Here is a 23,059-nt window from a genome sequence, read left to right on the forward strand (position 1 = left end):
GTTTCGGCTCCCATCTTCTCAACGGTACTGCTTTGTTAGCGATACCCACCTGGCACATTTGCTTGTTCCCTTTTCAAACAGAGCACATACGCGCGTCTTTTCAGTCTTTTCATATTTTCCTTTCATTTTGACCATTGTTTTGCATATTTCATTTTGTTACTTGTATACGACCCTGCATGTCATCTTGGAGAAGCTGGCGTTTGAGGGGAACTTTGGTTTTTTATGCACGATGCGACAGAACAATAATAGAAATGAACGAACTCCAGCATTTTTTTGTCTACCTAATTTCTAACTTTACGAGAGGCGAGATATCTAGATACAACATGTGAAAGAGACGCGACACAACGACAGTCGTAAGTCGTATTCTCGTCGCAGTATTTACGTCGCATGTAACGAATCAGATACGACTGCAGCTGCCGTTTTGGCTGTTCCTTGCCTTATCAAACTACACTGTCGCGTGACCTACGTCAGCGCTCGTAAACAGCGCCACCGACCCCCTGTTCAGTGGTACTTTAGCACCTTCACCGCCCGGCAGTATCCTTATCTCGTGCCACCCCCCTGGACCTCGCTCATACCACGACTCGTGTCCCGCCTCACTTTCACTGCATCGCATGTTCGTCTTGCTTTTACCGTCAACTCCAGCCTCGCTGCTGCGCACGCCGCCATGTCCCGGTCTCCGTCGTCCTCGGGCCTTCTGCTGCCGCTGCCGGGCTCGCCTGCGTCGTCGTGGGCGCTGTACCGTGCTCGCGTCAAGGCCCTCGTGACCGGCCGGACGTCCGTCTTTGTGTCCTTTTGGCTGTTTGGCCTCATCAACAACGTCCTCTACGTCATCATCCTGTCGGCCGCGCAGGACCTCGTCGGCACGCTCCCCAAAGGCGTCGTCCTCCTCGCCGACGTCCTGCCGTCCTTTGCCACCAAGCTCGTCGCGCCCTACTTCATCCACCGCGTGCCCTACGCCGCCCGCATCCCCGTCTTTGTCGCCCTCTCGTCCGCCGGCATGCTGCTCGTCGCCACCACACCCGCCACCGCCAGCGTGGCCGTCAAGCTCACGGGCGTTGTGCTGGCCAGTCTGAGCAGCGGCGGCGGCGAGCTGAGCTTCCTGGGGCTGACGCACTTTTACGGCCCGCTGAGCCTGGCGGCCTGGGGCAGCGGCACGGGCGCCGCCGGGCTCGTGGGCGCGGGCCTGTACGTGCTGCTGACCGAGTGGCTGGCCTTTTCGGTGCGCGCGAGCCTGCTGGCGTCGGCCGTGCTGCCGGTTGTGATGCTGGTGACGTTCTTTGGGCTGCTGCCGCGGGGGCCGATGCGCGCCACCACCGCCTGGGGCGCAGCCGGGCGGACCAAAGAACAGCAGCGATACACGGCTGTTCCTGGCGCACCGAGAGCCGCGGAGGAGGACGAGGATGACGAGGGGAGTGAGGACGGCGAGGACGGCGAGGAGAGCGTCGGTGGCGTCGGCGACGGCCGGTTTACGGCGTCCTCGGCCTCGGTTGTCACGGCATACGCAGCGGCGGCAGCTGTCGAGGACGAGGAAGCGTTGGCAGCACGCCACCACCGCGTGCGGCGGCGGCCGCGGCCGCCGCTGCCACCAGCTGCCGTCTCGTTCCAGGCCAACGTGCGCCGCGCCCGCGCCCTTTTTTTCCCCTATATGCTGCCGCTCCTGCTCGTCTACATTGCCGAGTACACCATCAACCAGGGCGTCGCGCCCACGCTGCTCTTCCCCCTCGCCTCGTCGCCGTTTACCGAGTTCCGCGCGTTCTACCCCTTTTACGGCTTCTTGTACCAGCTCGGCGTTTTCATCTCGCGCTCGTCCACGCCCTTTTACCGCATCCACCGCCTCTACCTGCCGTCGCTTCTCCAGGTCGTGAACCTGGCGGTGCTCACCACGCAGGCCCTGTACTTTGACTCGTTTTTGCCGTCCGTCTACCTCGTCTTTGCCATTGTCTTTTGGGAGGGCCTGCTGGGCGGCGCCGTGTACGTCAACACGTTTGCCGAGATCATGGAGACTGTGCCCGCGGCCGACCGCGAGTTTAGTCTCGGGGCCACCTCCGTCAGCGACAGCGGCGGCATCTGCGTGGCCGGCCTGCTGGGCATGGCCATGGAGGTCGGGCTCTGCAACTGGCAGGTGCAGCACGGCCGTGACTGGTGCCGCCAGATCCGGCCGAGTGGGCACGGACGGGCGTGAAGAGCCTATGCTGAATTTTCTGAGCGTCTTGTTTAATTTGCTTACGTGTTTGTCACTTTATGATGCATTGTATGGAGCAGGCCATGAGCCGGGGAGTTTTGCGTCTTAGTTGTGCGTTTGCGATCGATTGTATATTTTTTTCTTTTCCGTTTTCTTGTTTTAGAAATACAAGAGCAATTACATTGTTACGTACCTTTTTGACTGTTTGTCACTGTTTGTTACCTTGCCGTGCCTTTGGCACAGCCCGTCTACTGTCGCTGTCGCTGTCATTGTCACAGTTTACTCAATTCTCGTTCGCACCGACCACCGACTTGCGCGCCGTCAGGTCCCGACGGAGTCCAGAACGAGAACCAATCAAGAAGTTGCGGTCGGTAGTCTGGGCGGTCGGGATACTGCTGGTACGTTTGGAGCCGTTGCTACGGTGAGAGCCCTGGACAGGGACAACACTCGGCCGCGTGGATGTGGGTGTGACAACCTGGGCAACGTGGGCAACCCGGCCAACCTTGGTACCTTGCGCGAAGCGGACTTTCCTGCCGGCGACATCATAGTCTTCGGCAAGCGCCTCAACGACTATTCGGTTTTCCGGCTGCGTGGGCTCCACCGGCGGATTGGCCACATCCGGCCAGAACGGCCAGCGAAGAGGTGTGACGGCCTGGGTGGTGGAGGTGGAGGTGGAGGCAGGCTGAGGCTTCGCCGACGCGCCGGGCGTCTCGGACGACAAGGACGAGGCGAACAAGAACCTGACCTGTCGACGAGGCACGCCACGCTCGAGGTCGACGCAATTGTTGTTGCGCTGGACAGAATACGAGCGGGTGACCGTGGGAGGCTGCATTTCATGGGAGAGGGACTGGCTCCGGCCGCCGTCACCGTCATCGTCGTTGCCATTGCCACGGCCACGACCTGTGTTGGGCCGCCCCAGCATGCAGCTGCAACACCTCTGTGCCTTGTCCAGGTTGCCCCAAATGGCAAACCAGATGCCGAAGGCGGCCGCGAGAAGCAAAAGGGCAATGATGGCCGCACTGGCTGCGGTGACGTGCATATGCGGCGACGGCGCGCTGTCGTCTGCGACGCCCTGGTTCAGCTGGGCCACCATGGACGCCACTGACGAGGGCGCGACAGAGACGGACGTTGCCGTCATCGCCGGCATCACTGATGCAGAGGTCGTCATGGTTGGCTCAACCAAAAGCTACGTCAACCGTGAGAGCGGATGGTATCGTGGACGGTGTTTGGGGCCAGTGGCATACGTCTGGAGGAATATCTTTGTCTACAAAGATTTGTGAATAGGATAAAAAGTGACAAAGCTTCTACCAGAGAAAGCTTTGTCGTTTTTTCCTTTTGTTTTTGTGACTTTCTTTCTTCACTTGAAGTGCAGCCTGGTTCCAGATGATCTCCAAGATGATAATAGTTGAAGATGACAAAGTACACCGAACGTCAGCAACAGGAAAAAGAGACACGTTTATTTATACATGGTATGCGACTCAGGTCGTGTTCACATATCAATATTGTCAGACAGTACACTGAACTACGGTATGTCATTGTTCATGTTTGTCGTTTATGCTCACTTGGCCGTTGTTCAGTTGGTTGTTCTAGGTGAGATATTCCATTACCGGAGAAAACATGTCGGTGCCATCTTAAATGTGTTGAACAGATGGATATGAAAGCGAAGACAGCATTCTTCAATACTGTCATCGACTACGGCGCAATCTAAACTATCCGAAGTCAAATGTCGAATGTCGACCATGTTTAGCAGGACTAGGATGATACAATCTGCCAACGGTAAAAAAAATTGGATTGTGTATGGAATATACGTAGCGCACAAAAAACAGTGTCCCGAGTAGGAAGGATATCTCTGCAAATAAAACCAATGACTGCTAAAAAGCAAGGCGAAACGAGCCGGGGGAAATGTGCAGGTCGTATCGTGTTGTACGTCTGCCCATGTGTGACTGACAAAAAAGTGTACTTGATTTTTGTCTTTGTCCTCCCAAGATTGTGAAAGGTAAAACGCCCAAAGCAGCAAAATGAAATAAAAAGGCCATCCTGCAGCTTTCGCTACCCGGCCCAAGACAAAGGAAATGGCAAGAGTGAAAAAAAGGCATTGGTCCCAAAAATGAATTTTCCCAGATGGCCGATGGCCCCGGCCCACGATGTAGTATGAAAGGAAATGAGTAAAATGAAAAGATGAAGTAGAAAAGAAGAATAGGAGAAGAAAAAAAGAACGAAAAAAGAAAGAGGAAAAGCGAGCCGAAACGGTCGCTTCCTTTCCCGGAATAGAAGAGAACAAAAGATAGCCGCTGGGGAGATCAATATAAAGAAATGAAGAGAGGAAGAGAGGAAGAAGAGGCAGAAGGGGAAGAAGAGGAAAAAGAGAAAAATAATGGCAGTCGGCTGGGTCGTTGTCGGATGCCGTCATGATGGTTTGGCTTTCTGTGTTAAGCCAGGATATCTATGGATGAGAAAGTAACGTCGTAGGGCGATGTGCTTGGTCGAGATGTGAGAGGGCGGCGCGACGCGGTTGTGAGCGACGCGGTGCTGTGCGTCGCATTCGTGTCGTGGTATATCGTGTTCCGAATGTTCGGTGAGGGTGGCCGTTTGTCATGCTGTGCATGTTGTCATGCTTGGATGTTGCGCCTGTTCTGTGAACATCGTGGCCGACGTGGCCGATCACTTCTGGCTGTCGTCGCCACGGAGGGAAGAGAGGCAGAGGGCGGGCGGGCGGTTGTCACCCACCCTCCCGCTGCTTCGTTGGTTACTCCCCCCAGGGTTTCATTGTCAATCGGAGACGGGCGTGGCCTCGACGAGGCAGTCTGGGCACCGCACGTGGACGCAGTTGGCGCACTGCATCTGTGTCACGGCCTCCATGCCATCCAGGCCGCAGATGTGCTGGTTTGTTAGACGGGTTCTGAAACAGTAAAAACAAACGCAAAGACAAACGCTATGGGCTCCGTAAAAGACTTACGCATTGCCACAAGTAGACGCTCATGACTTTTGTCTTTTGGCCCTTGCTGGTCGCCGTGTGGTGGTGGCCGTGGGCGTGGGCATGGGCGTGGTCGTGGGAAGGCTGGAAGACAAAAGGAGGGTATCATGTTAGTCACAGGGTGGTTCACGCGGGCCAATTTTTTGTTATTGTTGTTGTCGTGCTCGTCTGGTCACGACGCACGACGCCGTGCACTCGTCCAACCAAAGGAAATGACGAATCGCGACATGTGCCTTGGTTTCAACGTACCATTGTGAAAGGGTGTGGATTCGCTGTTGCGAAAGAGAAGATGGCGAGAAATGGCGAGCGATGGCGAGAGAAGGGAGAGCAAGAAACCACAGCCAGTGCAGTTTTGTCGCCCGACGAAATAATGAAGGAAGAGAAAATGCGACAATGCGACAATGCGAAAATGTGAAAATGTGAAAATGAGAATTGCGAAAATAAAATGAGGCGAAAGGGCCAAAAGGCGAAGCGAAAAGAGTCGGGACGCAAAATAAAATGGGAATGGATATGGCGGTGGGAATACGAGGTTGCGCCTCCGTTTTTCTTAATTATGTAGGCGTTGTTGTCATCAAACTGGTCTGGGCGCGCCGAGCGAGTGAGACGCCTTTCGCGGAGTCGTGAGTGAAGCGCCGTTTTCTGTTCGTTTTATTCTGTTTCCCTTTGGTCTGGATTCGCAGGGCTGTGGAATGCGACGCGAGTGGACGACTACTTGGGAGAATGGGGGGCGATGGCTGTCGATCGGCCTATGCAAGGTGGTCAAGCAAAATGGGAGAAAAGCGCCGGCGTTGCGGTGATCACGGTCGATTTCTCCCTTTGGTGTAAGTGGAAGTGGAAGTATTTCGTATGTTGGAGGTGGAATGACGAGGTTGAACGGAGCAAATCGAGATGGAAGAAGACGGAAGAAGGGAAGAAGGGAAGAAGTAAAAGGAAAAAGGAAAAGGAAAAGACGAAAAGAAGAAAAGAGGTAAGGAGGAAAAGAAGACAAGAAGAATGGAAGATAAAGAAGACAAGAGGAAAAGAAGACAAGAAAAGAGAAAGACAGATAACCAAAACAGTTTGCCTGGGCAGCAACAGGGCGGTGGAGTGTGAAGAGTACAAAAACAAGTCACAAACGAAGAAAGGGAGAAGGGGATACCAGTAAGCTCGTACAGCCTACGGAATAGCCGGTTCTCTTGTGGCTTGCCAAAGCGGCCACGCGGCGTGCCTTTTAATGCCTTTCAATGGTCGGGGTCTTGGAGGTCTTGGGGGTCTCTGATGGTCTTTGGTCTCGGATGGTCTTTGCTTTTTGGTCTTGGGTCTGGATGGTCTTGGGTCTGGGCAAAAAGGGCGGCACAAGGGGGTGTGGCTCGTTCCTGATCGCCCTTATATTTCTAGATCTGCTTCGTGCGGCCCACTTCTGGACCTTGGGCGATTGCGTCGATCCCTGCTCTTTTCCGATTTTTTTTTTATTTTTTTTTATTTTTTAGTTCCTTTTCCGCTGCGACGGTTGCCTGAACTTTGCCTAGGGTCAAGGTATTTCGCTCGGTTTCGTTCTAGACTTGGGCGTGGCTTCTCCGTCGGCGTTGTTGCTCCTCTCTAGTCACGACGGTCGGCAGATGTGTATAGTAGCGACCGATCAGGGCGATGGTCCAGTTGAGGCCGAGTAGCTTGGTAGCTGAAGCCAGAAAAAGAATCCGTCTTCGCGGTACCGGAAAGCTTGCGTTTCGTGTGGGGCGTGAAACGAGAGAGAAGCTTTAAAAGCAAAAGCTGTAAAAGGCTCTATGGATTGCATAAAGGGTTGTCTGGCGAAACGCCAAAAGAAGAGACAAACGCAAATGATGATGAGAAGGTGAGACGACTACGGGGCGGGAGAAGAGACTTTTGTAGTTGCTGGCCTTGGAAAAGTGAAATAAAAATAAGTAAAAAGACAAATATATATATCAAATAAAAGCGGTGATTTCGGGCGAGTTTTTGCAACGTCCGTACCGGATGTGTAAAGGGAACGCGGCCGCGAGGTGTCGCAATGTTGCTGGACGGGACGCTGGAGAAAATTCTCAATATGCCAGCGTCATAGACAAAAGGGATGTGACAATGTCAAAACGTCGAAAATTCGAGAAGCACAAGGCACCGGAAAGTGAAAGTGGAACGGGGCGGAACACACGCCTCAGGGTGCGTGAGCTGCAAATCCATGCACAGGGGTGCCAGTCCAATGTTTAAACGGTGGGTATTGGGCAGAGGTGGAGTACGCTGCAGTGATGAGGGTGGAGGAGGTGGCTGCGAGCGTTGAAGACGAAGAGGAGAAGAAAGAATGGAATGAACCAAAAGAAAGACAAGCGAATTGGACCCTTTAAGTGGCGGATGTGCAAGGAAATCCGCCGTGGTGTCTTCACTTTTCAAGAGCAGATTGCCGTTCCTGGCCTTCTGCATGTCTTGTAGGACAAGGTCCATGCCATCTTGCCTGGGCGGATAACACCACTTCAAAGAATACACACATATGTACTCCGTTCAGAGCAGGCACAAGCTAGGGGCCATGGATGGTGAGGCAATCGGAAGGGTGGAAGTGCAGGACCAGGGGTTGGATGGATGGGCATGGCATGGGGCCGGAGTAGAATTCGAGGTGTATTTCCGAGGCACAGGAAGGATCATGAGAAATAAAACAAGATTTGAATTTAGAAAAATACAATATTATAAAATAAATAGGTGAGCCATTTTGGTCATGGTTATGAGCATGTTTCTTGACTGGGCGAGACGAGGGATGGATATGAAACTTCTGCAGACGGCTGCCCGTCGACGGGACGGTGATGTGATTCTGCCGTCTATTGACTTTGTGTATTGACTCTACTGTGTATTGACTGTCTCTTTGCCTAATGCCCGTGCTTAACAAACACAGCTGTATGGCCGGTTCTAGAATTGCCGATCGCCACACGACCCAACACCACCAGCGTTCCAAGCACCCCAGCAAATTCAGGCTTCAGCGGTTCCAGCGACACAGGCATGGGCAGTGATGTACAGTGGTTGCTCGGGCTCGTCCAGAAAGTGGGTATGCACAACGTGGAATTGGGAAGGGAGGGGACAAGGATGTGCGTGAATGGCTGAATTTGAGAAAGAAAGCGAGGGAGAAAAAAAAAAAACGGCAACACAAGCATCGACATGGGTGTGTCTGATATTGAAGGGGAGTCTGGGCCTGGATGCCGACAGGGACAGGATGACGAGCAGATGGCAGGCCTGTCCCTGTCCGTGGAGTCGATTTTTTTTTTCAGTGCCGCAAACGAGTTCGCATCCGCAGAAAGTAAGAAAAAAAGACGACATCAACACCAGGCCATTCCGCGTAATGCGCAGACAGGGGGGAGGGGACACTGAGGATTCGTCTTCATGCCCAATGATCAAAACAGAGACAATCGTGAGGGCATTTTGTGTCAACGACGGACGAGAAGAACAAGACGGCCGAGATGCAGACTGCAGAAGAGAAGAGAATGGAAACGAACAAGACGTCTCCAAATCAAATGTACCCCTGTACCAAGCTTCAAGCTTTGCACTGGACTGTCGCGGCCCTGTTTTTGCCCTTGTTTTTGCCCTTGGTTTTGGCCTTGGCTGTGGTGGCCGTTTTCCCCTTTCGGCCTTCTCCGACACCGTCGACGACTCAATTACGACATGCATACGGCGCACTGATGGCCTACATGCATCGTAATTACAGCGTACGACTGCGTACTTGTAAACGTCAAGACGAAGACACCGTCACACCTGCATCCGTGCCACGATGTTCTCCAGCTGGCCCACCCACACCTCCCGTCCCGTTGCCTTGGCCTGCCGTCCGGGCCCATGCTTTCATTTGGGTGCCGACCATAGACTGATTGGGGACAGAGTAAGAAACCAAACAGTCAATAGAGCGAAGCACGCGGGATGCTCTGCGGCGTGCGGTTCGATGACGATTACAACGGCCAGGGAAGTAGCCGCGGCAAGTGTTTTGGCGTCTATGTGTTGTACGCTCAGATATGTCCGCGAATGTATTATTGTATTGCCAACATCGTGTCACCATCACTACATTGTGAGTAGATGCGCCGGCCGATTCGGTTTCGGCTTCGGTTCCGTGGTCTTTTCCTGTGTTTGCACCTCGTGTCTTTGTCTCTTACCTCTTACTATCATCGCCAGCCTCCCCTCTCCGTCGACATTGGGTGGGCGTCTCGTTTGTGTAAGAATTCAGCCATCGAGTCTCCCGCTCGTCTCTCTTGACATCCCTTTCCACTTTATGCCCGTCTTATCTCCCTACGAGATACCACCACTCCATCCTGCCAACCCGCGGCAACCGCAGCCCCCAATCCTACATCAGCAGCCGCATTTGCTTCTTTTGCTTTCGACGACGTGCGACATACACGCAGCGTTGACGAGCGCAACGCAACCCTCTGTGCACCCCGCTGCATCCACGCTGCCGTTGGAACGCGAGGTCATACGCCCTGCAGGATGATGCTGTGTGATGTCACACACTTTTTGCTCTCTTTCTCTGTCCTCTGCCTCTGCCTCTGTCTCTCTCTGTCCTCCGTCCTCTCTGGTCCTCGAACGCATCTTCATATCGCTCATCGCCATTGGTTCTCCGCCGCTGTACGGATTGACTCTTTGCAAGTCTCGGCGCATGCTTTCTTCCGTCGACAAGTGTCCTGGCGTCCTTTTGTCTGACCGTCAGTTGTTCTCCATCGCCGACTTTCCGACCAAATCCCAACAGAGTGGCAAACCCACAAAAACCACGCGAGCCAGGCCATGGAGCATGCCCTTGGACGCCCTGTCGAGACTGTCAAATGCTCCGTATCGCCTCCCCCTTTCTATTTTGCCTCTGTTTCGTCTGCTATTCGTCCCAGGGCCTGGGTCCATCGCCGTTTCATCCTGTCCTCTAGCGGACTCCAAGGCGCTAACGCATCACCGCCTTGCTGAAGAGTAATTATGTCGTACTCTGTAATAACTGCACTCTCAGCATCACTCAGCCCTCGACCGCCACTGGCAAACGGCGGGGATCCACCGAAACCGCCACGCCACCAAGATGCGCGCCCATCCGACTTGCAAGAAAAAAACAAAACGAGTCACTCCACTTGCACGACCGAAAACTCCACTCTTCAGCGACGATGGAAACAAGGACCAGGACAGCTGTACCTGGTTGCGGTTTTATACAGAGAGAGAAAAAAAAAGGGACGGGGAATGGGCAACAAATGATCGTGCGACGACAATAATGGTTTCTAGAAGCCGACAGGCCCGTGTTATTTTTTTTTTTTTTTTTTTTTTTTTCTCACTCTCTTTTAAGGCTCCGCACAGGCCTGTTCTCACACGACAATTCTCCGAAATGAGTCGTGTTGCACGATTTCGACGTTAGTGTTTCAAGACAAAAAAGGACGTTTCTACTGTGCTTTTGTACGCGTTCTCTCGGCGAAGATGCCCAACACTTCCCCGGCAAAACATAACCAACGGGCTGTTCTGAACAAAGCTAGACAGGATCGTTCGATCTGGGCAAAATCATCAAATCCTAACAAGGTCCCTTTGGATCTCCAACTTCCCAGCGCGGAACCCAGTGGAACCCGGTAAACGACCCAGCGATCCCCGTAGCGAGACGAAGACGGACGACAAAACAAAAATCGGACATGGGATTGCCTCTTTGAAACAATCTAACGGCGATCGGCAAGGAGCGTTTCCTGCCTGCCGGACCGCGGCTGCTGGGCAAAGAACGGACCGCGTATGACAACCATGCGAAAGTACGAATTACGAATTACTCTGTAATCCCGTGAGAAAATAGTATGTGCTCAGACCTGCGTACGTGGACAACAGGACTTGTGCACGCGCAACGCACGCGCAGCCCAAGGAGCCAAGAAAAGAAGGGATGCGCCATGGCGCAGCCACTGTGCGCTCCATGGCTTGATTCCTTCTGACAAAAATAAACAAGGCCAGCAAGCAGCGAAAGCCTTCGTGCTGCAACGGCAGACATGTTTATCGACAGTGCTGAGGAGGAGCAGAGCTGCTTCCCGTATACCAATGCAGATGTGAGGCACAAACACGCTTTGCGGCGAAGACGTCGTACGTGCACATACTGCATACTGCATCCTACATATTCCATACAGGCTACACATGCACGCAGGTAAAAGCAGAAATGCAGTAGAAGGCGAGGAAGGCCCAGCAGCACGCGGCTGTCTCGGAACGATATTGACAAAGGAAGTAAACGTCCCTCATGGTAAGACATACAACATACTTAGTTAGTCCTTGGAGTCCACGGAATTGTACGCAACACTCCGCTAGAGGACGGTGGTATAAACAATGTCAAATAGACAATGTGTATGTGGAATGGCCCTACACTTCTTATCTTTGTCGTTTGCTCCTTTCCTCCGATCGGAATGGACAACTGTAGGCCGCAGATGGCAAGCGCAGAACATGTCCACTGCGGCTGTGCACGACGCCCGACCACAGAGTGAACAAAGAATCCCCACAGCTCAAAGGACGAAGCCGCACTGCGCGAATATGAGCAAAAGAGGAAAACAAAAATAGTATATGTATATACGGTAATAAAAAATATAAAAGCGTCCAGCTACAGTCCGGGAGGTTTGCGTGGCCAGGCCTGGCCTGTTGCGATGCAGGTCATCGAGACTCGGCAAAACCTGCGCATCCACAACTGGACGACGATGCGCTCGTACGTTGTACTTGTACCACTGCGCCCGTGCGCCATCGACACCCCCTTGTCCGTCCGAAAAGCATGCCGACGTAGGGTTGCAACACGCCTGTTGCATTGAAAGGACTCTGTACGACGAAGCGTCGCGCAGTTTGTCCTTTTTGGGGGCTTGAGGAACGTACGTGGTCCTCCACTGACAACGCTGGGTTTGCGTGGCTGTGCAAAACAGAACCTGGGACTGGACAACAGTCGGCCATGTTGTCCGAGACGATTTTGGAAAACGGGTCCGACGCGGTGTTGTGTGGCTGCTGAGGCTGTCTGTCTGACAGCTGTCAGTGACTGGATCGTGATCAACGCCACAGCAGCTGAACGGCTTCCTTGATTTCGGAGGTTCCATTTCGGCATGATGCGTCGTTGAAATCACCACTGCAACTCTACGTGTCGGATTGTTTGCCACGATAGCGTTTTGTCTTTTTTTTTCTTTTGCACGTTGCCGTTTGTCCCTCCGTACCGGCTCCAAGGCAAGCTGGTTCCTAAAATCGTTTGATCCCAAGATATTGCAAACAAATGTCCGTCGACAGCACTCTGCTAGACTAAACGTAACCTATCAAAAAACGGTCTCGTCGTGACTCGAGTTACATCGACGTCTGCACCTGCACAGCCGCCACCACAAAATCAAGAAAATGGATTTATTAGAATCTTTTTCTTTTCCTTTTTTGTATTCATTCTTTCTCTTATAGATCTCTAAGTTGACAAAGTAGCGGGTGCGACACAGTTCAGACGATTCCATTTGGGTGATTTTATTTCATGAGCAAAAAAAAAAAGTTGATTGCTATAACGTCATCTTACTCCCAGGCGAGAAGTTAAATACATGAAAGCATAAGAAACTCTACTGTAAAATTGAAATGCGGAGTGTAAGGTAATAACATACTTGTAATAAACAGACAGAAATAAAAGAAAACTGGAGCAACAATCAAACAAGACAGCATAGCAAAATAGGATGGGAAATTATGAAATAAATTTAACTTGAATAAAAAAAAACGTATTTGCAAGTGTTAAGCAACACTTGGACAGCATTTATCGTGAAAGGTCGTTAAATGAAAAGACAATATGGCGGGGAAATATGAGAAAGAGAGAGCTTCAACAAAATTGCGCTAATAGCACGAGGATGACAACAATTCTGTCAGGACTGAAATGGGACATGATGCTTGACAAGAAAGCTAATGGAAACGTACGTTAAAAAACTGTGCATATGAAAACGTGGTGAGGAAAACAGGACAAGAGTTGGCAAATAAATAAGATCGCAGCAAGTCACTTGACTCAGTCTGTCGATAAGGGATATGTCGGAGTAGCACTATCCGCCTCCGTGCCCATGTTGTGACGGTCTTCGTCGCCCGATCCGGGTTCGTCTTCTCTGTCTTCTGCTTGCGACTCGGCGAAACCCGCCGTTGCGTCAAGATCGACTTCTTCATTGCGGGGGAACTGGTCGGCGTACTCGTAATGCTCGTCAATGAGGCCGTTTTGGTAAGGCTGACAAAGGAGAAAACAAACGCCGTTAGCAAGTTACTCATCGAGGTTTGTTGGTCTCATTAACTTACATTTGGCATCATTGTGCCACCAGCGAGAGAAAACTCGGCCATAGCCGAAAAGCCGTTCATGGCACTCCTGCTCATCATCGATTGCCGGCTGGATGAGCCAAAGGTGTTGGAAAAGCTCTGGGCAACATCGTCCGTAATATACGGAACGTAGCCATAGGCGCCGTCGCCATCGTCATGCAGCCCGGTGAATATTGCCCTGCCGGACCTGCCAGACGATGAAGTACCTTTTAGGCGAGCCACAAGCTCTCTTGCAGACACCCGTTGACTCGGGTCTTGGATTGCCATGTCACGGATATGTTCAAACAGCTCATGCTGGGCAATCGCCGTGATTTTCTCACGCAGCTCGAAGCCGTTGTCTGCCGAATATGTCCGGAACCCGTCAAAGTTGTAGATCCATACAACCGTCACAAAGAGTGACCATATGTCTGCTGTACACGATTGCAATTGACGATCGTAAACCTCCGGGGCCATGAACACCGGTGTACCAGCAAATGTCCGCGCCTGGGCGGACTCGTTGGACAGATTGAAATCAGCAAGTTGGAAGTGATAGTATGGTGCGACGCCATCGTCTTGCATGCGAGTCTCGTATAAGATATTCGCGTGCTTGATATCGCGGTGGACCATATTATATTTGGCCATGTACTTGAGCGCCTTTGCCATCTGATAGAGAACCTGCTCTGCAATTTGGGCGTCGGACAGCGCACGGTCTGCTTCTTCAATAAGAGTATAGACGGACCCTTCTCGAAGAGGCATGAAAATCTCAATCCACCGATAGTGTTTATTGTCGTACACGACGTCGAGAATGGGAAGGATATGGTCCTGGTGAGCCGGGTTACATTAGCTTTGTACGCCTGAGTGAAGAACGCAAAATATGATGACTTAGGTTTTGTGACGGGAGGACACCGTAGAAAACCGGCAACTTACGTGTCTCTTTGCATTGTTGGAGGACAGCTTGAGCATGTTGTTGATTTCGCGAATTGCCATGATATGTCCCTTCCCTTCGAGATTGTAGAATCGTTTCACAGCCATGGCGTGTCCACTGTGGATGTTTACCGCCTTGCGGACGAGTCCGAAGCCACCCATCCCCAGAACCTGGCCCTGGATGTAGCGTGCTTTGGTTGTATCGAACGACTCGGGGCCGAACTGGTTCGGGTGTTGTGTTAAAAAATTCCTCACGGGCTCGTCACCGTCCCAAACCAATTTGAACTTGTAGTGTTTTCGATTCCCGATGGCAATGTTGCGGTTGAACCGTCTCGTAACGACGACTGAGTTCATGGCCTGCGACATGGGAACACTGAAGTCCGCATCCTGATCGTAGGCAAGTGTAGTTCGGGTTGGGGACTCGTCGTTGAGGATGACGGCACCGGTCGACGAGTTGCACCAGAAGTAGCAGTGGCGTCGTTGGATGCCTGCGCCGTGGTGGTCTGGAAGTGTGATTGTGCAATTTGATCGACCGAGGGTAATCTTGTCGTTGACCAAGCCCGTAAAATTCAGGTGCAGCGCAGGTTCACCATCGATCGCGTCCACGTACGCAGCGTTGTGTGGATGGTTGATGACCATATGTGCGTTATGGTTGTCTGGCACGAGAAAGAACGATGGCCCGGTACCCACAGGCGGAAGAAAATCCATATCGATCAAGAGCTGTGGGATGTGACAGGATCTTGTCGACCAACCGAAACAAGACGGTAAGACCAACGAGGTGTCAAGAGGTGCTGCTCTGTTGTCTTAGGCAACGTCGTGCATTGCAGTTTGTTAGTAGGATGTCCACTCGGACGAGGGACTCTCTTGGACGAAATCCAAGGTTGATGAAGCCACCAGACTGTAATCCGAATGTCTTTGGCTAGACACTCTCGACCAAATAAGCACCGGAGTGTAAAGGTAACTCTCTTGGAACGAGAGGCGTAACCAAAAACGCTGCGAGGTTGGTGCACGCCGACTACCCTTGTCCTGAACCAGCAGGTCTGGATTCGGGATAGTTTCACAGGCAGTTGCAACAGGGCGAGCTGTGTGCAAAGAATGGAAAAAAACAACCCGCAAGATAAGGTGAGCTGGATGCTGCCACTCCAAATCGCAAAGGATGCTAAAAGGAGACGGAACAGATGACTGGGCGGGAAAGCAACCAGCCGTTTGAGGATATGAGACAACGTTCTTGGCCCGTAAATGCACACGCGATATCATGAAATTATCAATAGCAATGGAAAGGCAACACATAAGCACATCTGAAAGAAGTGCGATTAGAGGAGGAAGGGAAAGAAAGTGTAATGACGGCGGCCGTAAGAGGGATTTTAGGTTTCACAACTGAGAGAGTAGGCCAAAGGGGGGGAGTAGCGGATGGAAAGAGGGGGCAGTGAATAAAGGCACGGAATGGATTGGACAGCAGGATGCAACGAAACGTGCGGCTCATTGCTTCTTGCTCGGTGGTGGTGGTGGTGGTGGTGTTGGCATCGGCTGTTATTGGTGGCATCAACCAGAATGACGAGCAGCAGATGCTCATAGGCACAACCTGGGACATGTGACTTGAGCGTCTTCATTCCACCCTTCCACTGGGTATATTGTCACCTAATAATCATCGCCAAGATGGCATGGAAGTATGTGCCGCAGAGGAGGAACTTGTTCGGATTCAGTGTGAATTTCCAGCGATACGTCTCCCGTCTGGCAAAACGACAGCACGGCAGCGCGACCCTTGTACGACTGTCGGCGTAATTACATGACAGGCGCCTTTTCGGACCGCCAAAAGGGATGCTTTGGTCTTTTATGGCTGGTTGTCGTGGCCTCACTCCCAGTCTTCGCTGCCTTGCTTTCGTCTGCAGATCAGCAGCCTGCAGAAAGCAAATGCGCGCCGACGTGTCAACTGTGGGTGGGGTGTGATCCGAGAGAAGGCTGAGATTTCTGCTCTCGTTAGTGGCCAAACCTCATTCTCCTTTGGGTTTCGTCGAGATGCAAGCAGCAGAAACCCGTGGAATGATCAACCATTCTGTCAAAGCATGGAAAGGTTAAACGTACCGCAAAGCGAGGGCGTGGGAGGCTAAGACTGTGACCTCGTCTGGCAAAATGCGACTCAACGGGTCGATAGCAGAATGCCCTGGGCAGCATGCAATTCACACGTCGTGCATAACTGAAAGGCGACATTGTTTTGAGGGAAACACAGATATTTACAGATAGAGAGGGGGCTCTTTGGCGAACGCGTTTAACCGTTGGCGATAAGTAGCGGAAGGTCATTGGAGTTTGTGGTGAAAAGTACGGCCTTCTGTACGGTGCATGCGATGAGAATGGGTCGCTCCTTCGTGTCCTGCATCGTCAGTTGACCACCAAAGGCAACTGCGACTGGCTGGGTTCTGTTCGTGAGAGTTCCCGCGGCAAGAGCGGGTACGCAACCTCAAGTGCCGGCTCGCACTTTCCTTCTTCAGGGACTGCAGTGATGTTTGCATCATATTTTGTGGCCAGTTGCTGCCCATATTTGGGAGAATGTTTTACTCTTTCTCTAGGCTACCATGATCTTTGAGCCGCAAACATGTCAAGCAGCCAATGATCGACGGCCGCCATTTATGGCCACGGATATGTGTTGTATAGGATAGAGATTCGTTACGACGCACTTCTGTGGGTTGCACCTTCCTTGTGTTCCATGGTAGGCTGGACTGGGCAAGTGCCTTCATAATTTCCCAAAACATCGTCGACCTATCTGGAAAGAGCGTACCGGAGGTCGCTGGCAACATGTGACGCGACATCGTGCCGTGAACTGGCCAGGCCCACAAAAGGAGCACTTCGCAGAGTAGCATCCCACTATAGAGTTAGCCGTTGGCTGCACCAAAACCTGACGAATACAGGACGATGACCCGCAGGAAACCAGGAAGCCATTCAACATTATGTAAGCCATCAGGCCTTTTTTCTTCTCCATCCAACTGCCAATCACCGACGCCGAGGTTCAGCATTCAAACGTCCGACAATGGTCCGACTTGTGGCACTGCTTTACGATAATTACAACAACGACAAGCACGTCGATAACGACGGCAACGCATAGGGTTCTATGAATAAACCACTTGCTCGTCGCAACGCCATTTCCAATTACGCTCCCGCCAGTCTTTGTCTTTAGCACCCACAGCAACGACATTGCCATGCTGCCCGTCTCGCGCTTTGCGGCCATGTGCCGCAGTGCCGCACGTTTCCGTATCCCCATTGTTTCGGCTCACCGCGCGCCGGCAACAATAGCCCTCCGCGCCTTCTCGTCTGCATGGGACGACCAGCCGGCGCCGCCGCGTCTGCCGCCCGAGCAGCAGGCCGAGTTTGAGAAGCTGGTGCGCCAGGCGCAGGAGTCGGCGGCGGCTGCGTCGTTGGCGGACGCGGTCGCTGCGGCCAACGCTAAGGCAGAGGAAGAGGCGGCAGCAGCAAGAGAAGCAGGCGAGACACAGGCGGAGGCCTCAGCGGCGTCGGCGAAACCTGCCACCGAAACACCCGCATCGGCGCTCAACGGCAACCCGATCGAGGGCGTCTGGCGCGGTGCGGCGCCCGAGTTTGACGGCGACCGGAACCCCAAGACGGGCGAGGTGGGCGGCCCGAAGAACGAGCCGTTGCGGTGGGGCAGTTCGGGCGACTGGAGCTTCAACGGGCGGGTGACTGACTTTTAGGGGCAGTGATGGGGGTATGACATAGGTATTTGGGCTGAGATTATGATGGCTGTACGATAGGACTTGCATAGAATGGACGTCCATTTCACTTTAACGGCATACGATCAGGCGGGGATTAAAATACGGAGCTGTGACTTGAGACATTGTAACATTGTAGACGAAGAAGATACGTGTGTGGAGAGGGTGTGGTTATACGTAATAGAAGACAATTCAGGCAACAGGAACCTTCTCGCTTTTGGAATTAAACAACGGAACTGAATAGGAGTAACGCACGGAGGAGAAAACGAGAATACAAGAAACTAGTAAGACAAACTACACGCCATACGAACATTGCACACTGCAGAACCATCTCGTGCCCACGAGAAAATCGCCTTGAAAAACATGCAACGAACAAACAGCAAAATCGAATAAACATGCCGCTCAAAAGAGGATCGTCCCCGTGAATTCCAACGTCTTGAGGTAGAGGAACTTCTCCTAGTCGTCCATCCCAGCATCCGTCATTGTCGTGTCGGGGTCCTCGGCCGCGGCCGCAGAATCACCGGCTGCTGCGTCGGTGCCCGTCGCCGCTGTGCCGTCGTTGTCCGTAGCCGTCTTGGCAAGGGTTGCCTTGTCTGCCGACGTCCCATCCGACGGCTTGGCGTCGTCGCCCTTGGGTGCAGCCACCTCCGCAGTCGACACGGCATCCTTCTCGGCCGCGGCACGGTCCTTGTCGCCATTCGTCTCAGCAACCGCGGCTGCGGTCTCGCCGCGCTCGGTCGAGCCAGGGCGGTTCTCCTTGTCACCGTCGCCAGCCTCCGCCTTGCGCGGGGGAGGACGCCACCACTGGGCGTCAGCGGCACCGGCACCGGCACCGGCACCGACACCGGCGTGCGCATCGTCGCCCGTAGGCGCGCCGCCACCGAATCCAAAGCCCAGCTTGATGCCCTCGCTCTGCGACGCCGACAGATCCACCTCGCGCATCGCCTGCCGCATGCGCTCGCGCCGTGCTTTCCCGCGCAGGCGGTTCTGCGCGCCCGCACCGTTGACCACCCAGCGTATCTTGAGCACCTTGAAGCTCATGCCGTCGTGCGGCTGGTGCTGCGGCTCGTGCGGCGGGCCGCCCCACTCGCGGCTGCGGATGCCGAAGCGGGTGGTGGCGCCGTATTTGAGGAGGGCGGGCAGCACGAGGAGAGTCACGTGCAGGTCGCGGCCGGGTGGGATGTCCATGGGCCCGGTCTTGAGCGGCGCAGTCAGCAGATCGGGCAGGGGCTGGTTGCGCGCGTGCTCCAGGGCGGCGGCAGCGGCGGCGCGCTGTTTGCGGCTCGTCGTTTCTTTCTCTTTCGCTGTGCTGCCGCCGGAGCCGCCGGAGCCGCCGGAGCCGCCAGCCAGTGCGTCGGCCTGCTCTGCGAGGCCCAGCATGTCGACGTCGACATCGTCTGGCCACTCGCCGCGGATCCAGCCGCCGTGGATACAGGCGGCCACGACATCCGAGTCGTCGGTATAGATGTCGGTGCCCCAGAGGGCGCGACGGTGGGTGATTTCTTCACGGGCGGCGGACGCCAAGAAGAGCTTGTTGACCTTGACCGTCAAGATGCTGTTGGCCTTGTCCTTGATCATATCGAGGGGCAAGGGGCGGGGCGTGGTCGAGTACGGGTAGCGCGGCGGCCGGCCGGTGAGAGGATCGCACTTGCGTGCGGCCTTGAGCTTGGGCTCGTACAGGACGTCGCCGAGGTAGTTGCGCGGTTGGTCGGCTACACTATCGACGACCGCCTGCGAGAGAACGATCTGTTTCGGCTTGACCACGGCAGGTGCCGCCTGGATGGGCGCAAATGCACCATTGGGTGGATTGGTTGGGGACAAGTGCGGGGCGTGTTGCGGATATTGCGGCGGCGATGTCTGAAGGGGTTGCTGGAAGGCAGGTCGGGCCACGGCTTGAGGGATCTGGGCTGCGTTGTAGTCGCGAGAGGGGCCGGCCACGCTGGCAGGAAGAGGGACAGGCGTCGCACCCTTGCCATTCTTTAGGACGGACAAAGCGGTCGACGGAGAAATGGTCTGGTCAGGGTGATGGTGGTGGTGGTGGTGGGGGGTATGGTGACTAGAAAGAGGAAGGCACGGTTAGTGAACATAACCCAAGGTGGGAGAATGCAAGGCAACAAGACGAGGGCTTGACACGTACTGGTGATGGTGGTGGGCCGTTTTAGTGCGTTTGGTTTTGCCAGCGGGCGTGCCACGACCGCTGCCATCGTCCTCGACACCGGCAAGCTTGGCTGGGTCATCCTTTGCGACCTTGCGGCGCTTGCCCTTGGCCGGCTTGGTTGGCGCATCAGCCGCCGCGTCATGGGCTGCGCCGTCGGCACTGGTGGGACCGCCGTTGCCGTTAGAGAAGGGCAAGGTGGCGCCGGACGTGATGGGGCTGCTGAGGCCCATGCCGACGCCGTTTCCAATGCCAACGTACATGCGGCCAAACTCGCTCTTAATGGAGGGCTCGCCGGCAGGGCCGTGAATTTGTGATTGGGCGCCTTGGACCGCCCGCGGTAGGGGGGACACGCGACCGCGGCGGTTCATCTCCTGGATGGCCAGTAGGTTCCGCGGTGGGTGGTGTGCGGCCTCTTCTGCAGACCGTTGGCGAGGCGGGGCCGTGTCGTATCCAGGGGGAGGCGGAGGAGGAGGTGGGCCGCCATTCCCACCAGCACCACGAGCACTATACGCAACCGAAGGCGGCGGCGGCGCGTCGTCCATTGGGCGAGGCCGTGGTGGCACGGAGAAGCGCGGAGGACCTTGTTGCTGCTGTTGCTGTGGCAGCGGTTGCACAGGTCCCTGCTGGTGCTGGTGCTGCGGCGGAGGCGGCGCCTGCGGTCCTCCTTGCGGACCCGACGGGTGGCCGAGGCCTATGCGGTTTCGATCAGGCGACTCGTATGGCGACGGACCACCCGAGGGATGGTGTGAGGGAGGAAGGGTTGTCGGAGGGTAGCGGTCTTGGCCGGGTGCCGGCGGCCCGTGAGGAGGGTACTGCGATGGTGGAGGCGGCGGCGGCGGCGGTGGTGGCTGGTTGTGACCGGGACCGGCCGAGGCTGGGTACTCGCCTGATCGGCCATGCTCGTACGGCCGGCCTTGCTGATCGTACGGTGGTCGCCAGGAGGCTTGGCCGCTGCGCGGATCGCGCGGGTCACCACGGGGGTCGCCACGGGCATCACGGGCATCGCGAGCATCGCGAGCATCGCGGGGGTCGCGTAGGTCGCGCAGATCGCGTGGATCATGTGAGGGTTCGCGAGCATCTTGCGGACGGCCAAACTGAGGAAGGCCAGGGCCGCCTTGCTGCGGATGCCGCTGTGTGTTGTAGTCGGGGCCGAGCGCACCGGGGGGTGGGCGGAGTCCACCAGGATCCGACCCACCGGTATTGGCTCGGTCTCGCCGCTCACGGTCGCGAAACTCCATCTCCCGGGCCTGGCGTTCACGCTGCTCCCACTCCCGCTCTCTCTCGCGCTCCCGCTCCCGCTCGCGTTCGCGTTCTCTCTCGGACAAGTAGGGTAGTGTATGTTGCGGCGGGTGTGGTGGGTGCTGGTCTTCGTACTTGTACATGCGGCCGCGCTGGTCAGGGCTGTAGTCCGGCAGAGGTGGCCCGCGGTGTTCGTCACGGCGGGCGTACATGGCGTCGGCGTGCGGCAGAGGCGGACCCCCGTGTTGCTGCGGCTGCTGTTGCTGCTCGCCCGGAGGCGGCGGACCGCGCGGATAGGACTTGGGCTGGCTGTTGGGGCGCGGTATGCTGGCAGCCATCCGCGATTGCTGATCGCTGGGTGGCGGCGGGCCGCGCTGGGGATGCGCATACGACTGGGGGGTCCCGTAGCGCGGCAATTCGGGCGTGGTGACGTACATGCCGGCTTGCTGGGGTGAGGCGGCGATGGGGCCTCTCGTGTCTCGAGGATCGCGTCCGTCCCGCGAATCACGCGCGTCGTAGGACCGCTGGTGGTCCGGAGGCGTCTGCGGTCGGCGGTAGGGGCTGTAGTCGTTGGCAGCCGAGCGCATGCGTGGCGAGGCGTGAATGCTCGACGCGTAGGCAGAACCAGGTCCGCTTCCCGGGGGCCCTGCGGACGCGGGCTGTTGCGGCGGTGGCGGGCCATACGACGGTGGCCCTGACTGCTCACGCGCGTGGCCCATGGACGGGCCGCCCAGCATGGACGATATCGACATTGAGCTGCCCGAGCTGCCGGTGCGCGGCAGGGACGAGAGTGATGGCAGCTCGCGCACAGACGGAAACGCCGAGGAGGACGACCCGACGCGTGGCGGAGGCAGTGTATATGGCGAGTGATGGCCCGGCGGCGGTGGTGGCCCACCAGGACCCCCAGGACCGCCAGGACCACCAGGGCTACCGTTGTTGCTGCCGCTGCCCTGCAGCGGAGGGGGCGGCGAGGCAGAGTGTGGCGGCATCGCGCGACTTAGCGATGGGGCACTCGGGTTGCGGGCGTGGTTGGCGACGGAATGGGGAGGCGGGTTGTTGGAGCTGGGACTGGCCACGTCGGGCCCGGCCGGGTGCGATGGGTACGCGGAGCGCGACTGCGCGTAAAAGGAGGAGTCAGAGGGCCCTCGTCGATGGGCGCTGGGATGCGGTTGATGATGTTGTGAGTGCTGTGAATGTTGTGGATGTTGTGGATGAGGCGGTTGATGAGGATGCGGCTGGTGCTGGCCCTTGGGATCGCCGTACGCGGCGGACGACGGCGCTGATGGAGAGCGCGCGTCAGGCGGTGGGTATGCTGCGCGGCCGTAGTGTGGTGATGGGTTGTTTCGCGGCGGAAAGGGATGCTGGGAATGCGAGGATGAAGACGCTGTCGACAACGGTGGCGGTGGTGGCGCTGGAGGCGGTGGTTGTCGGGAGTCCATGGCGCCGCCTCGACGAACGGGGCAGCTGGAACGTGGGTTTGTTCCTCGCTATGTTTTAGTTTGTAGCCTCGAAAAACAACTAGGGCGATGATCGGGTGATCGGGTGCCGCAAAGCCCAGCTCCTTGGGCTGTGTTTTGGAGGCTGACGCTTGGTGTTTTGGGTCGTTTTCTTTTTTTCTTTTCTTTTTTTTTGGTGCTTGCAACTTTGTT

At 55.3% G+C, this 23,059-nt stretch overlaps 8 protein-coding genes across 8 annotated transcripts; 5 read left to right on the forward strand and 3 right to left on the reverse strand.

Annotated features, from left to right (window-relative positions):
- Positions 1-664: 664 nt before the first annotated feature.
- On the forward strand, positions 665-2,182 carry SPSK_03317 (battenin; the record flags this gene model as incomplete). The annotated part of the gene is made up of 1 exon (XM_016730155.1): positions 665-2,182. One exon carries the CDS (start codon positions 665-667, stop codon positions 2,180-2,182), a length of 1,518 nt encoding a protein of 505 aa, XP_016584771.1.
- Positions 2,183-2,465: 283 nt separating this feature from the next.
- Positions 2,466-3,350, reverse strand: SPSK_03552 (uncharacterized protein; the record flags this gene model as incomplete). Its single annotated transcript, XM_016730390.1, has 1 exon — positions 2,466-3,350. The coding sequence occupies one exon, from the start codon at positions 3,348-3,350 to the stop codon at positions 2,466-2,468; it is 885 nt and encodes a 294-aa protein (XP_016584772.1).
- A 1,810-nt stretch (positions 3,351-5,160) lies between these two features.
- Positions 5,161-5,571, forward strand: SPSK_03713 (uncharacterized protein; the record flags this gene model as incomplete). The annotated part of the gene is made up of 1 exon (XM_016730547.1): positions 5,161-5,571. One exon carries the CDS (start codon positions 5,161-5,163, stop codon positions 5,569-5,571), a length of 411 nt encoding a protein of 136 aa, XP_016584773.1.
- A 1,658-nt stretch (positions 5,572-7,229) lies between these two features.
- On the forward strand, positions 7,230-7,489 carry SPSK_03795 (uncharacterized protein; the record flags this gene model as incomplete). The annotated part of the gene is made up of 2 exons (XM_016730629.1): positions 7,230-7,311; positions 7,335-7,489. The coding sequence occupies 2 exons, from the start codon at positions 7,230-7,232 to the stop codon at positions 7,487-7,489; spliced, it is 237 nt and encodes a 78-aa protein (XP_016584774.1).
- A 3,609-nt stretch (positions 7,490-11,098) lies between these two features.
- Positions 11,099-11,437, forward strand: SPSK_03749 (uncharacterized protein; the record flags this gene model as incomplete). The annotated part of the gene is made up of 3 exons (XM_016730583.1): positions 11,099-11,189; positions 11,272-11,343; positions 11,370-11,437. 3 exons carry the CDS (start codon positions 11,099-11,101, stop codon positions 11,435-11,437), a joined length of 231 nt encoding a protein of 76 aa, XP_016584775.1.
- Positions 11,438-13,095: 1,658 nt separating this feature from the next.
- SPSK_03194 (uncharacterized protein) lies at positions 13,096-15,002 on the reverse strand (the record flags this gene model as incomplete). Its single annotated transcript, XM_016730035.1, has 3 exons — positions 13,096-13,305; positions 13,374-14,192; positions 14,298-15,002. 3 exons carry the CDS (start codon positions 15,000-15,002, stop codon positions 13,096-13,098), a joined length of 1,734 nt encoding a protein of 577 aa, XP_016584776.1.
- A 2,483-nt stretch (positions 15,003-17,485) lies between these two features.
- On the forward strand, positions 17,486-17,995 carry SPSK_03675 (uncharacterized protein; the record flags this gene model as incomplete). The annotated part of the gene is made up of 1 exon (XM_016730510.1): positions 17,486-17,995. One exon carries the CDS (start codon positions 17,486-17,488, stop codon positions 17,993-17,995), a length of 510 nt encoding a protein of 169 aa, XP_016584777.1.
- Positions 17,996-18,469: 474 nt separating this feature from the next.
- Positions 18,470-22,849, reverse strand: SPSK_02937 (uncharacterized protein; the record flags this gene model as incomplete). Its single annotated transcript, XM_016729785.1, has 2 exons — positions 18,470-20,069; positions 20,151-22,849. The coding sequence occupies 2 exons, from the start codon at positions 22,847-22,849 to the stop codon at positions 18,470-18,472; spliced, it is 4,299 nt and encodes a 1,432-aa protein (XP_016584778.1).
- Positions 22,850-23,059: the final 210 nt, after the last annotated feature.

Source organism: Sporothrix schenckii (genome assembly GCF_000961545.1).
Source record: "Sporothrix schenckii 1099-18 chromosome Unknown Cont47, whole genome shotgun sequence".
Classification (NCBI taxonomy): domain Eukaryota; kingdom Fungi; phylum Ascomycota; class Sordariomycetes; order Ophiostomatales; family Ophiostomataceae; genus Sporothrix; species Sporothrix schenckii.